Here is a 12,434-nt window from a genome sequence, read left to right as displayed (position 1 = left end):
ACTGTTGTCCATGTTTCTCATATTCTTCTTTATGTCACTGAAAATAAAAGTGTGTCTGTTTTAATCAAACGTCTCTTGTCGTTGCTATAGCAACCACAACAACGACACTGAAAAACAAACAAACTCAAAATGTGTCAACGGTAACAGCTGAATATGTAGAGTTAAACAAGATTAAACTTGTTCGTTTCATAACCAAACACCTGAGGTTAGCCAGATAACCAGATTGAAACTGGAAGTTAGCCAGACTATAAAACCTGAAGTTAGCTAAACAACACATAACTTGAAGTAAGCTAGATAACCAGTTCAAACTAGTTAGCTAGATAATAAAAACCTGACCCAGTGAGATAAACAGACCATAGTTCATTTAGTTATTCACACACGCAGTTGTAAAAAAAAAAAAAAAAAAACACACCAGCAGGAGGCAGTGTCGCAGAGAAGAACGCTCTGCTGCTTCTGCCTGACCCGGATGTGACTCGACTGTTTCTGTCTGTCAAATCAAACATGGCGGCCGCCGCAGCTTCACGTGAGCTTTTCACGAGTGGAGTGAGAGCTGTTCTTCACACGTGGCCCGTTTTACAAGTGAGTTCCCCGTGGACACACACACACACACGGACAGAAAGACATACAGGTGGCAGCAGAGAGACAGGCCTGGACACACACACCTGTCCAAGCTAACAGCTAGCAGGCTATAGCTAGGTTAGCTAGGTTAAGGAGTTAAACCTGCTGTTAATCTGACTTAAACTGATTATAAATCTGGTAATTGCCGTTAATCTGGTCAGATTTAACTAGGTTAACTGTGTGTTTGTGTGTGTGTCAGATTGCTGTAGATAACGGCTTTGGGGGCGTGTATGGACAGCAGAAGGCGGACTGGATGGTGGACGTGGTGCAACAATATTTCCATGACAACGGTAGGTCACCATGGTAACCTGACAACCTCATGAGGAGACACTAATGTTAGCTGGTTAACTAGGTTGAAGTTACGATTCATTCATTCATTGTGTGTGTGTGTGTGTGGTCAGCTGACCTGCAGCAGAGTGAGGTCGAGGACTTCATCGCTCAACTGATGGATCAGGAGTTCGATACAGTGGTGGATGATGGGAGTTTACCTCAGGTACACACACACACACTCACACGCGCACACACACACCATGATGATAGTGTGTTAACTGTGGTCCATCTGTCCCAGGTGTCCCTCAGCCTCCTGCAGATGTTCAGTCAGTGGCAGCAGGGGGCGCTGCAGCAGCTCCAACACAAAGTCAACACCTTGACACAGAAGCGCGAGAGGGCAAAGGTCCAAGCTCCGCCCACAGTTTCCAACAACAACGATGACGACGATGATGATGATGAAGAGACGCAGGTATGTCTCACCTGTGTGCTGAGTGTCACCTGAACTGAACCGTGGTGACGACGCAGTGTTTTGTGTCCAGGCGATGGAGTGCGAGGCGTCCGTGCCGTCCGTCAGCAGGACGCCGCCTGCTCCCGCTCCTCGTCCTCAGGAGGAAGACGACGGCTGGACGGTGGTCAGGAAGAGGAAGTGATGAAGAGGAGGAGGAGGACGGAATGCTGAACCTCAGGCTAAAGCTCTGACCTGCTGAAGGACGGCATCTGTCGCCGTAACCGCGGCGACGGCTTGTCAGTCTGCAGGGACGCACGTTTGCGTTTATATTTAAGGTGTTCAACATGCCACGTCCTGCCGTGATGTCCTCAAAACTCCACTGTTACCGTGACGTCGCGACTGCGATGTTTTTGACGCTGCTAGCATTTTTAAACGCGCCATGGTCAGATCTCGCGATAACTTATTCACGATGATTTTTTTACGTTACCGCCGTCTTTCTTTTCTCACGTACAACGTTTTGGACGTCACAATAGCGATATCGACTCGGATCAAGACTTTTTAACAGTGTTTAACGTTTTTATGACATTGTGAAAGTTTGTCGCAATGTTTTCTGATCACATGGTTGTTGTGACGCCACAGTGATGTCACTCTGACGTGCGGCTCGCGTAAATTGTCACGTGACGACGTTTGCTGTGATTTAAGTTACGTCTTTATGACATCATTATAAAAAGATGTGATTTTTTAAATGGACTTGGATTATTTTTATTACAACTATATTATTTTTAATTGTTAAATAAGAAGTTATTTCTTTGTAAACATATCCATAAACTTGAACTTAAATGGGGTTTTTTTTACACTAAAACAAGGTTCTGCACATTGTGATGATGATACTCACAGTGTCCAGCAGAGGGCAGCAGCAGCCTGTTAGTTTGACTTATTTACGTTTATTTTCACAGAAGAGCAAAAAACTAAAACATTCCACACAAATGACACATGTAGAAAAAAAAACCCAACAGGTGTCATGTGACAAGGGGGCGGGGCCAGGGACAATTTCAAGGCACTAGCTGTTTAGAAACAGGTGAGGTCAGAGGTCAGCTACAGAGGTCAATACTGTGATCAGAGTCAGTGAGACGGTCGACTGAAGGTTTGATCAATAATCCACGATATTGATCAGAAAAAAAATCGATAAAACAAAACCAATCAATAGAATCAAAACAATATTGATCGGTTTAAAGGTTTTTCTAACGTGATGTGGGAGGTCAAAGGTCAGCAGAGAGGGGGTTGTCACCTGAGGCTGAATCCACATTGTTCACTGTCCAACAGAGGATCTGACTGTGATCCCTGAGGAACGCCACGTTTAGCAGACCAATCAGCAGCAGACGTTCATCTTCATCATCATCATCATCATCACCAGTGACCTGTAGATTCAGCCTCAGTAGAATCTTCTGCCGACACAAACACTGAACACTCAATCACACACCAATCAACCAATCAGAGCACAGAGTCAGTGGAGTTGATTATTTCCAACGTTGCACAAACGCACCACACTGTTTGTGCGTTTACGTCTGCAGCCAGGCGTGCTGCAGACACTGCGCCGCCGTCGCCCTGCGGTCAGGATGCAGCTCCAACATGGTGGACAGGAAGTCGCTGAACTGAGCCGCCTGATCCAGCGGCCACTCGTACTTCTCCAGCAGGACCTCGAAGAGACCCCACGGTTTCAGGTTAGCGATGTGACGCAGCTCACCTGAGACAAAGACGTGGACATGTAGATTTCAGCAGCAGGGGGCGCTCACAGCTCAGTCAGTACCTCGAACCACCACACTTCAAATCACATGTACAGAACAGACAGGTGGGCGGGGCTTCTCACCTCTCCTGTTGAAGTACTCTCTGGAGTACCTGCCAGACAAGGCGAAGGGCACAGGCATCGGACCGAGCAGCTCGATGATGTGAGCGATGTGATCTGAACAGAGAGAGAGAGTACAAATACTCAGAGAGAAGTACTTCCAGTCAGTACTGAGTGCAGTAGTAGTAGTAGTTGTGTACTTTTACCTTCATCTCTGGTGTAATCTTCTCCTGAATGAGGCTCAAACATGTAATCTCCTGTGGCCAACTCAAACGCCTGAAACACCATCCATCGACGTGTCAATCAATCAGGTGATGACATATTTCAATCTGAGACTGTGTGTGTGTGTGTGTGTGTGTGTGTCCTTGTACTTGCAGTATTACTGAGGACCAGTGAGGGTTTTTGAACAACAAAGTGAGGTAATTTTTACAAAGTGAGGACATTTTGGCCAGTCCTCACTTTGTTTTCATTGAAATCACTTTTTTAGGTTTTAAATAGTGCTGTGCAAAAGGTTGACGCACGTTAATGCATGACACGTTTCCATGACGACTGACTGGAAATAGACGCGCATGACGTCATGTTTAGCTGCATTAGCTCCTTTTAGCGCAGTTAGCGCACCTACAGTCTAAACTGGAGCGGTCTGTTGATTAAACGAAAAGAGCAGCGCTACAAATAATCAGCGTACCTGTGTAACTGCGTATGTGTGCCTCTGTTTTTAAAGTTAAGCGTTACTTCACAGACTAGTTTTAACAATCGGGAGTCACGTAAACATGACGTCACGCGCCTCTTTTCCCGGTCAGTCGTCATGGAAACGCGCCGTGCGTTAGCGATCGACAGCACTAGTTTTAAACATGCTAAACTCTGTTTTTAACAGAGCTCCTCAATTTGGTACAAAAAAACCGTTTTCCAGCCCTGGTGATTCACACACTTTTTGCTCTGGGGCTCCACCTGCAGACATGTTATGGTACTGCACCCAGTAGTTATATAGATGTCATTCAAGAAGTAGATATTTGTAATTGTGTTAATTTATAAAGTGGAAATGCTGGTCCTCACAAGAATGTGCGTGTGCGTGTGTGTGTGTGTGTGTGTGTGTGTGTGTGTGCGTGCGTGTACCATGCAGGCTGTGCTCCAGATGTCAGCAGGAGGTCCGTACTCTGCTCCGATCAGAACCTCCACAGCTCGGTACTGTCTGGTCTGAATGTCCTCTGTGAAGTGTTTGTGCTGGACACAGAAGACACGTGATTGGTCAAAGAATGAAGGGGGAGGGGACAGAGAAGTGACAACGTTGTCTCACATACAGGGACAAACAGGGTTAGCATCACTTTGAAGACGCTAACGCTCGTCATCCACAGTTTATGCCAAAGATTTAGGGCCTTTCATTGGTTCAAAGAGAAGAGTGTGCCCTCTGGTGGTCATACATGCTCAGCAGCTTATGATAAAGTCAGCTCAATAAGAGTATTGATAAAGTTATTGATGAAAACTCACCACCCAGCAGGCATTTCCAAGATCAGCGATCTTCACTTTGAGTTTGTCTGCGTTTAGAGGATCCAGAGGACTGAGGACGAAATCTGTCGCACTGAACACTGACAGACAGACAGGCAGAGGGGAGGGGGTTACCTGACAGGTGTGTGTGTGTGTGTGTGTGTGTGTGTGTGTGTGTGTGTGTGTGTGTGTGTGTGTGTGTGTGTGTGTGTGTGTGTGTGTGTGTGTGTGTGTGTCTCGTCACTCTCTCACCATCTCGTCCACTCGAGTATCCTGACTGAGTAGAAAGTGCCGACTCAGATGTTGCCGACATCACAGAGCTGGAGAAGCCCGACAGGCCGGAGGCGGGGCTGGAGAAGCGACCGGGGGCGTGGCCATTGAAGGTGTCCTCCAACCAGGAACAGCCAGACTCAGGACTGGCTTTACAATTGGTCGTGGAGCAGGAAGTGTTGCCGTTGACGACAAGAGAGCCTGAAAATAATGAATACATCAATGTAGTGTGTGTGTGTGTGTGTGTGTGTGTGTACTCACAGTTACTGTGTGTGTGTGTGTGTGTACTCACAGTAAACTGTGTGTGTGTGTGTGTGTATGTGTGTACTCACAGTTACTGTGTGTGTGTACTCACTGTGTGTGTGTGTGTGTACTCACAGTTACTGTGTGTATGTGTGTGTACTCACAGTTACTGTGTGTGTGTGTGTACTCACAGTTATTGTGTGTGTGCTCACAGTTACTGTGTGTGTGTGTGTGTGTGTACTCACAGTTACTGTGTGTGTCTTCACTGTGTTGACCTTCCTCGTCCTCCAACCTCTGAACAAACAGAAACAGTTACTTCACTCTGATTGGCTGACAGCAGCAATTACATGTACTCCTCACCTCAGCTGTTAATGTTAGACAAAAATACTACAGTATTATTATTATTATTATTACTACTGTTGTAGTACACAGAGTGCAGTATTTACCTGTATATCCACCAGTCTCTCCTCCACCAGTTTCTGCTGACGCTTGGCTTTTCTCTTTATCTTCTTCTTCTTGTTCTTTGACAGTTTATCAAACTACACACACACACACACCCCCACACACACACACATACAGACACAGACACACATCTGGTTGATCCAGTCATCTTGACTGTATTCTACTGCAGGTGAATTGACCAATGAGAGCAGAGCAGGTGAACACACCTGAACACTCACCTCTAAATCCCTGGGAGCCGTGCTGACTGAGAGAGAGACAGCCAGAGGACACACACAGAGGACACACATGGAGGACACACACGGAGGATACACACAGAGGACACACACGGAGGATACACACAGAGGACACACACACAGGACACACACAGAGGACAGACAGTGGACACACAGCGAGAGACACCGGAAGAAAACATGAGAAACAGCAGCAGAGGAAAGAGAGATGGAAATAAAATACAGCAGAAGAATAAAAGACAGACAGGTAACAGAGAGAAAGACAGGTTACACACACACACACACACACACACACACACAGACAGACAGACATGCAGCTGTCTTGTCTGTCTGTGTGTGTGTGTGTGTGTGTGTGTGTGTGTGTGTGTGTGTCAGCACAGAGGGAAAACCACAGCTCCCAGTCTGACGTGGTCTCAGGGAAAACACCGACGCTAACATTTGCATCGTGTTTCAGTCAAATACTTGGCTCGTGTACTTGTACTTACAAAAATACTCTGTTACATCAACACCTAATACTGCAGTGTTTTCTATTACAGCAGTGACAAAGGCTCAGTGCTGCCCCCCTGTGTTTATGTGAGGTACGACGCTCACATGTGCCTCCTGATGACATCAATCACATCCTCATAGCATTATCAGTCTATTACAGTTTCCAGTAGTGTGTGTGTGTGTGTGTGATGATGTCACCTGATGAGCCTGAAGGGGGCGGAGCTCCAGATCTCTGCCAGACAGTGGCCTCAGCCGCGAGTCTCCTGATGTAAACCTCGTCCACCTCCAGTAAAATGTTTTCTGGTTTGATGTCAGTGTGGATGATTTTACACTTGGTGTGAAGGTACTGGAGGCCCTGCAACACCTGACACACACACACACACACACACACACGCTCAGCGAGGTCAGATCAGGGTCAGAGAGGTCAGAGGTCAGTGAGGTCTCACCTGTCTCAGGATAGTCTTGACACAGACCAGAGGAAGACCCATGTAGTTTGACTTAATGATCCACTTTAACAGCTGATGACCCAAAACCTCCAGGACCATACAGACATCTGAGACCAAGGCTGAGGAGAACCACAGAACCACAGAACCACAGAACCACAGAACCACAGAACTACAGAACCACAGACAGAACCACGCACAGGTGGTGAAGGATACGGACTCCATTAATTCCAGAAATCTTGAAGTCGTCGATGAGCTGGACGATAGTTTCTCTGTGAGGGTCAGAGGGGTCACTGTCTCTGACCTGGACACACACACATACACTGAACTGATGCTTTGATCTGGATTGTTACTGAATGTGTGTGTGTGTGTGTGTGTGTGTGTGTGAGAGACACTCACACATCTCAGCAGTTTAATCTCATCCAGAGCAGTCTCAGTGTAGTGAGCAGCACTCTTCACCACCTTCAACGCCACAAAACGCTTTCTCCTGAAAACACACACACACACAGTTTCACTGTCTGTGACAACAACAACATTGTATGTATATGTGTGTGTGTGTGTGTGTGTGTCGTACTGCAGGTCCCAGCAGAGCCACACAGTAGAAAAATGTCCCCAGCCCAGTTTTCTGACCACATGGTATCTTCCATTGAACAGGTCACCGATCTTGACCGGGTAGTAACCACCTGAAGACAAACACAACACGGCGGCCATGACACTCTGACTCACTGAACACGAACGGGACGCAAACGTCGGAATTACCGTAAATATCCACTTTCCGTGAATGCAAGCGGAGGAAACCGTTAATATTTTTACACAAGTGACGTAAAATACAATCTATTTCGGCAACATACAGTCATAGTGATTTACTATGAAGGGCCACAAGGGGGAGCTGCGTCTTTGCGGTCATTCCAGGACCTGATCTGCCATAGATCCCGCCCCCTCCTGTAGACCCCAAAGTCAAAGCTCCACCCCTAAAACACCAGAAGTCGTGTTTTTTCTCACGCTAACTGTATGTTTTGTTAAAAAAAATCACTTCAGTCAGTAAGCTCCGCCCACTTCCATTTACGAACCTTTAGAAAAAACAACAACTTTTGACTATTACGACAATAATACAACGAAATATTATAATTTAAACTGCAGTACCACTCCAGACCACCAGGCCGCTCGTCTTTGTATCTGAGTGATTTTTAGCATTAATATTAAAAAACAATGTGACCTCCTGACCTTTGCAGTAGTCGGACGGATCTTCCTGCTCCTCATCGTCAGAGCCCAGCAGCTGAGCAGGGGGCGGACATAACTCTGGAGGGGGCGGGGTCAACATGGGAGGGGGCGGGGTTGCTTGATGATGTGCGGGTGACATCACAGGAGACAGACCAATGGGAGGGTCCAGAGAGTCATGGGAGCGGAGGAAGGAGGTGGAGGTGGTGCAGAGGGGGGAGTAGAGGTGGGAGGAGACACTGGAGGTGAAGGTCACCGAGGTCAGCAGGAAGTCGTTGTCGTGGTGGGAGGGGCTTAACAACGGGATGGGGTGCGATGGTGAGGCGGGAGGTGACGGACAGTGACGGGGCTGAAGAGTTCTGTGAGGCGATCTGGAGGAACTGTGGGTATCATTGTGCTCTGCGTCTGACTGGCTGAGCCTGTGGGCAGGAAGTGACTGCGTGAAGGTGGGAGGAGTCACTGTGGGCGTGGGCGGGGCGTCGTCGGGGGTCAGGGCGGCAGGTGGAGGAGGCAGCAGGGGAGAGACGGGCCGATGTACGTAGGTGGAGTTCGGGGGAGGAGGCGATGGCGTCCGTGGGTGAGAGGGAGCACTTTGATTGGCTGAGGTGGGGGAAAGAGGCGGAGCTTCATGGAGCTGCTCTGGCTGTGGCGGCGTCGTGATTTGCGGCGAGCGATGGCGGCTGCTGTCAGGATCCAGACTCAGAAGATCCTCGGACCTGAAGGAGAAGCCAGAGCTCAAAATGGCTGACAGAGAGCTTCATATGAATAAGGTTTTTCAACTGCGAGTGTATGATTCAGGGCTGACTGTGCTGTGAGCGCCCCCTGCTGCTGAGAACGAGCCTTAAAACAAAATGGCTGCCAAAAACAGATTTTAATAAAATCTATCAGTTTAACCCTGGATTTCCACTGGACGCGGAACGGCCGCAGAACGGCCGCGGCGCGGCTCTGCTTCGTCCTCTGCCCGGCGGCAATCCCCACCGGTTGTGTTACGGCAGCGGCGCGGAGCCTTGGGAGCCGGCGGTATTCACGGAAGATCGCGCGATAATCTTGAACGGACGCGAGTTCGCGAGATCCAGTGATAGACTGTGTGTGTATAAAGTAAACAACAACAACACAGCTTCTTTTCATTCTCCGACGTGGAAGAACTGTTGATCTGGTGTCATAAATTATTTTATGTTTCTCCACTTCAACAGCCAGTCTCTCGTCGTACATTATGACTCCGAGACGCTCTGATTAATTGACTGTTTACCTGGCAGCACCGGTCACGATGTAATGTTGATGTGAAGTTGTGACAGGCGATATTACCTGCGTATTGTGTTTTATTTTGAAAGGGGGGCGGAAATGTTTTACTTTGATTCTGTGTCGGACTTCCTGTCTTGTGCGATCTGCTTCGTTGAAATTTACGAGGTTCAGCAGCGGCAACGGAAAAAATAGAACTGATTCCTATCGATAGCGCTGCGGCGCGGCGAGCCGCTTCTGGGCCGCTGTGAGACGCGCCGCAGCGCGGCCGGTGGGAATGCTCTCATTGATTAGAATGGAAGCGATTTGCAACGGCGACCGCGCCACTGCCGTTCCGTGTCCAGTGGAAATCCACGGTAAGTCTACGATATCTACGTCACATGTTCACGTCTTTATCTTCACTGTTAGACAGACTTTTTCAACAGGAAACAGGAAGTTTGTAAACCGCTCACACCAAAGTCCATAGAGAAAATCAATGATTTTAACATTACAGAGACACAGGAGTTCACAGGAGTTGTTGATCCACTGCTGCCTACATCACCAAGTTCAAATGTCTTATTTTATAAAATTCGGCATTTGGCATTTTTCATTCCTGACACAAAGTGACCACACGAGGCAGCAGTAGACCAGCAGCTCCTGTGTCCTCGCGAGCTAAAATCACTGATTTTCTCTATGGACTTTGGTGTGGGAGAGTGACAGGACTGAAGATATCGTAGACATAAACTGATGTAAATTTTATTACATAAGTCTTTTGTTTAATGGATGATATCAGGTTTTATTTGACCACGTTTTCACTCAGAGTGAGCCTCTTTGTCTCACCATCAGGGGGCGCTCACAGCACAGTCAGCTCTGACCTTGACTCAGTGTCTAATAAAAACCACACTTAAAGAAAGTGAATCTGGTTATGAAGTGTATTCAGACAGGACAGAGACAGAGGTTTTAGTGGAATGAACCTCTCACACACACAGCTAAATATAGCCTCTGTGTGAGTGTGTTGTGTGTTTATTTGTGTGTTACTGTGTGTGTTTCTCTTACTTCTTCTCTGCTTGAACTTTCCGGTGTTTCTTTCCTCTGCGCCGCGGTTTTTTGCCCGTGACGGCAGAGTCTTCAGTTCCAGCTCCGACTGCTGCTAAAAGAGGAGGAGCCATACATAAAAGAGGAGGAGTCATACATAGAAGAGGAGGGGCCAGACATAAAAGAGGAGGGGTCAGACATAGAAGAGGAGGGGCCAGACAGAGAAGAGGAGGAGTCAGACATAGAATAGGAGGAGATTCTTTCACTGTATCCTTTATACAAGACACACACGTTTCATCACAACTTTAAATGGACACACACTGTGTGTGTGTTTTTTTGTATGCTTGTGCCTTAGTGTGTATGTGTTTGTGCATTGTGTGTGTGTGAGAGACAGAGCGTGAGTGGGTGTGTGTCTATTATAGGAGTTTGTTGTGATTGTGTGTGTATCTGTGTTGTCCCTCTCTCCGTCTGTCTGTGTGTGTATGTTGTGTGTGTGTGTGTGTGAGAGAGAGAGAGAGCATGAGTGGGTGTGTGTCTATTATAGGAGTTACTCTCTCTCTGAGTGTGTTTGTTGTGATTGTGTGTGTCTCTCTCTCTCGGTCTGTCTGTGTGTGTGTGAGCAGCAGTCCCAGCCTGGCACCGTTAGCTCAGGCTAACTCTCTCAGCACACTTTAAGTCACTGACAGTTAACCCGGGCTAACTAGTAACTTTACCTATCAACATGATGGAGACCCGGCTCGTGTCGGCTCGTCTCTGCGGGGCTTCAGTCAGCTTCAGTCGGCTGAACTTCGCCTGAGTCCCGGGGTCCAGGAGTGCCACGGTGTAACCCGGGTCAGAGCGGTTGAGAACGGCTCAACGTGGTGCACATGGGCCTGCACGTTAGCCTGTTAGCTAACAGCTGACGGTCTGCTGTCACTTAGCCTGTTAGCTCCGTTAGCTCCGTTAGCTCCAGCAGCGGCTCGTCGGCGGCGGCGGCGGCGGCTCCTCCTCGGTGTCCTGCCCGCTCTTCGCTGCCTCTGCACCGGGAACAGTGGAGCAGGTCTGTGTCCGGCTCCGGTCCGGTTATTCTGGGTGCGTTGTCTTTGCCGTGTCGGTTCTGCCGTTCATGGTCTCAACAGCTGCTCACTGACAGTCTGACACCGGACACCGGGATGTGCGCATGCGCAGTGAAGAGCACGCTGAGACAGGACCCAAACTGGGATCAGTGACGTCATGAGAGAGCGAGGGGGGGGGGGGGGGGGGTTCAAGGTTTTTTTTGTTTGTTTTTAAACCATGGTTATATATGAGATTCTGACTGACACATGAGGGTTAACCACATCAACTGCTGAAAAGCTTCCTGACAAACTGAAGTTTGTAAACCACTCACTCTCCCACACCAAAGTCCATAGAGAAAATCAGTGATTTTAGCACACAGGAGCTGCTGGTGCTGCCTCGTGTGGTCACTTTGTGTCACTGAGGTCAATCTGAACGAAGACTTTCAAAAAACAAAATTGATGTTATAAGACATTTGAACTTAGTGATGGAGGCAGCAGTGGATCAACAACTCCTGTGTGCTATGATGTTAAAATCACTGATTTTCTCTATGGACTTTGGTGTGGGAGAGTGAGTGGTTTACAAACTTCAGTTTCCTGTTGGAAAAGTCTGTCTAACAGCGAAGATAAAGATGTGAACATGTTCTTATATAGATATCGTAGACTTAAACTGACATAGAGTTTATAAGCTAGGTGTTTAGTTTAGTGCTTAAAACCTTTTAATTGTGTCTCTTCTGGCAGCCATTTTGTTTTCACTGAGAGTGAAGTTAACTGACTCAGGCTGCAAAGTAGGTGATTTATATGCTAACATGCTAATATGGCATTAACAAATAATGCCGAATGATAGTTTAAGTTGTTGGGCCTGGATGCTAACGTTAGCAGCTAGCACCAGAGGTGACACAGTAGCTCCTATATAGTGTATGAAAGCATTAAAAGACCAATAATAATTGTTAAAATTATAACTTTATTTGTACATGATACAAAGTGTTTGCCTCATCTTCATCACATTTGCATTGTTTGGTATTTACACATACATTTACACAGTTTATCAAACTGTACACAGACAGTACAAAAAGAATCCCTCTGTGCACGTCTCTGTCCCTCGTAGAAAACAAACAGGCCGAGCGAAACAAGAGC

General features: G+C 47.5%; 2 protein-coding genes across 4 annotated transcripts; one reads left to right on the top strand and one right to left on the bottom strand.

Annotated features, from left to right (window-relative positions):
- Positions 1–484: 484 nt before the first annotated feature.
- Positions 485–1,997, top strand: tsr2 (TSR2 ribosome maturation factor). The gene is made up of 5 exons (XM_083895680.1): positions 485–579; positions 818–908; positions 1,020–1,111; positions 1,187–1,357; positions 1,428–1,997. The coding sequence occupies exons 1-5, from the start codon at positions 502–504 to the stop codon at positions 1,536–1,538; spliced, it is 543 nt and encodes a 180-aa protein (XP_083751806.1). The 5' UTR covers positions 485–501; the 3' UTR covers positions 1,539–1,997.
- Positions 1,998–2,282: 285 nt separating this feature from the next.
- On the bottom strand, positions 2,283–11,398 carry srpk3 (SRSF protein kinase 3). 3 transcript variants are annotated; one of them, XM_083895254.1, is made up of 17 exons: positions 10,980–11,398; positions 10,288–10,381; positions 8,020–8,729; positions 7,370–7,478; positions 7,195–7,282; positions 7,012–7,099; positions 6,799–6,905; positions 6,551–6,716; positions 5,843–5,880; positions 5,621–5,713; positions 5,420–5,468; positions 4,914–5,132; positions 4,665–4,762; positions 4,293–4,400; positions 3,386–3,455; positions 3,204–3,296; positions 2,283–3,080 (listed from the first exon to the last, which is right to left on the bottom strand). In XM_083895254.1, the coding sequence occupies exons 1-17, from the start codon at positions 10,987–10,989 to the stop codon at positions 2,896–2,898; spliced, it is 2,325 nt and encodes a 774-aa protein (XP_083751380.1). In that variant the 5' UTR covers positions 10,990–11,398; the 3' UTR covers positions 2,283–2,895. The 3 variants fall into 3 exon arrangements, with proteins under 3 accessions (XP_083751380.1, XP_083751382.1, XP_083751381.1); XM_083895256.1 differs by having other exon boundaries at positions 5,855–5,880; XM_083895255.1 differs by having other exon boundaries at positions 10,288–10,378.
- Between the last annotated feature and the right edge of the window lie 1,036 nt (positions 11,399–12,434).

The sequence above is a fragment of the Microchirus variegatus genome (assembly GCF_963457635.1).
Source record: "Microchirus variegatus genome assembly, chromosome: 9".
Classification (NCBI taxonomy): Eukaryota; Metazoa; Chordata; class Actinopteri; order Pleuronectiformes; family Soleidae; genus Microchirus; species Microchirus variegatus.
This window is presented reverse-complemented; position numbering and strand designations above follow the sequence as displayed.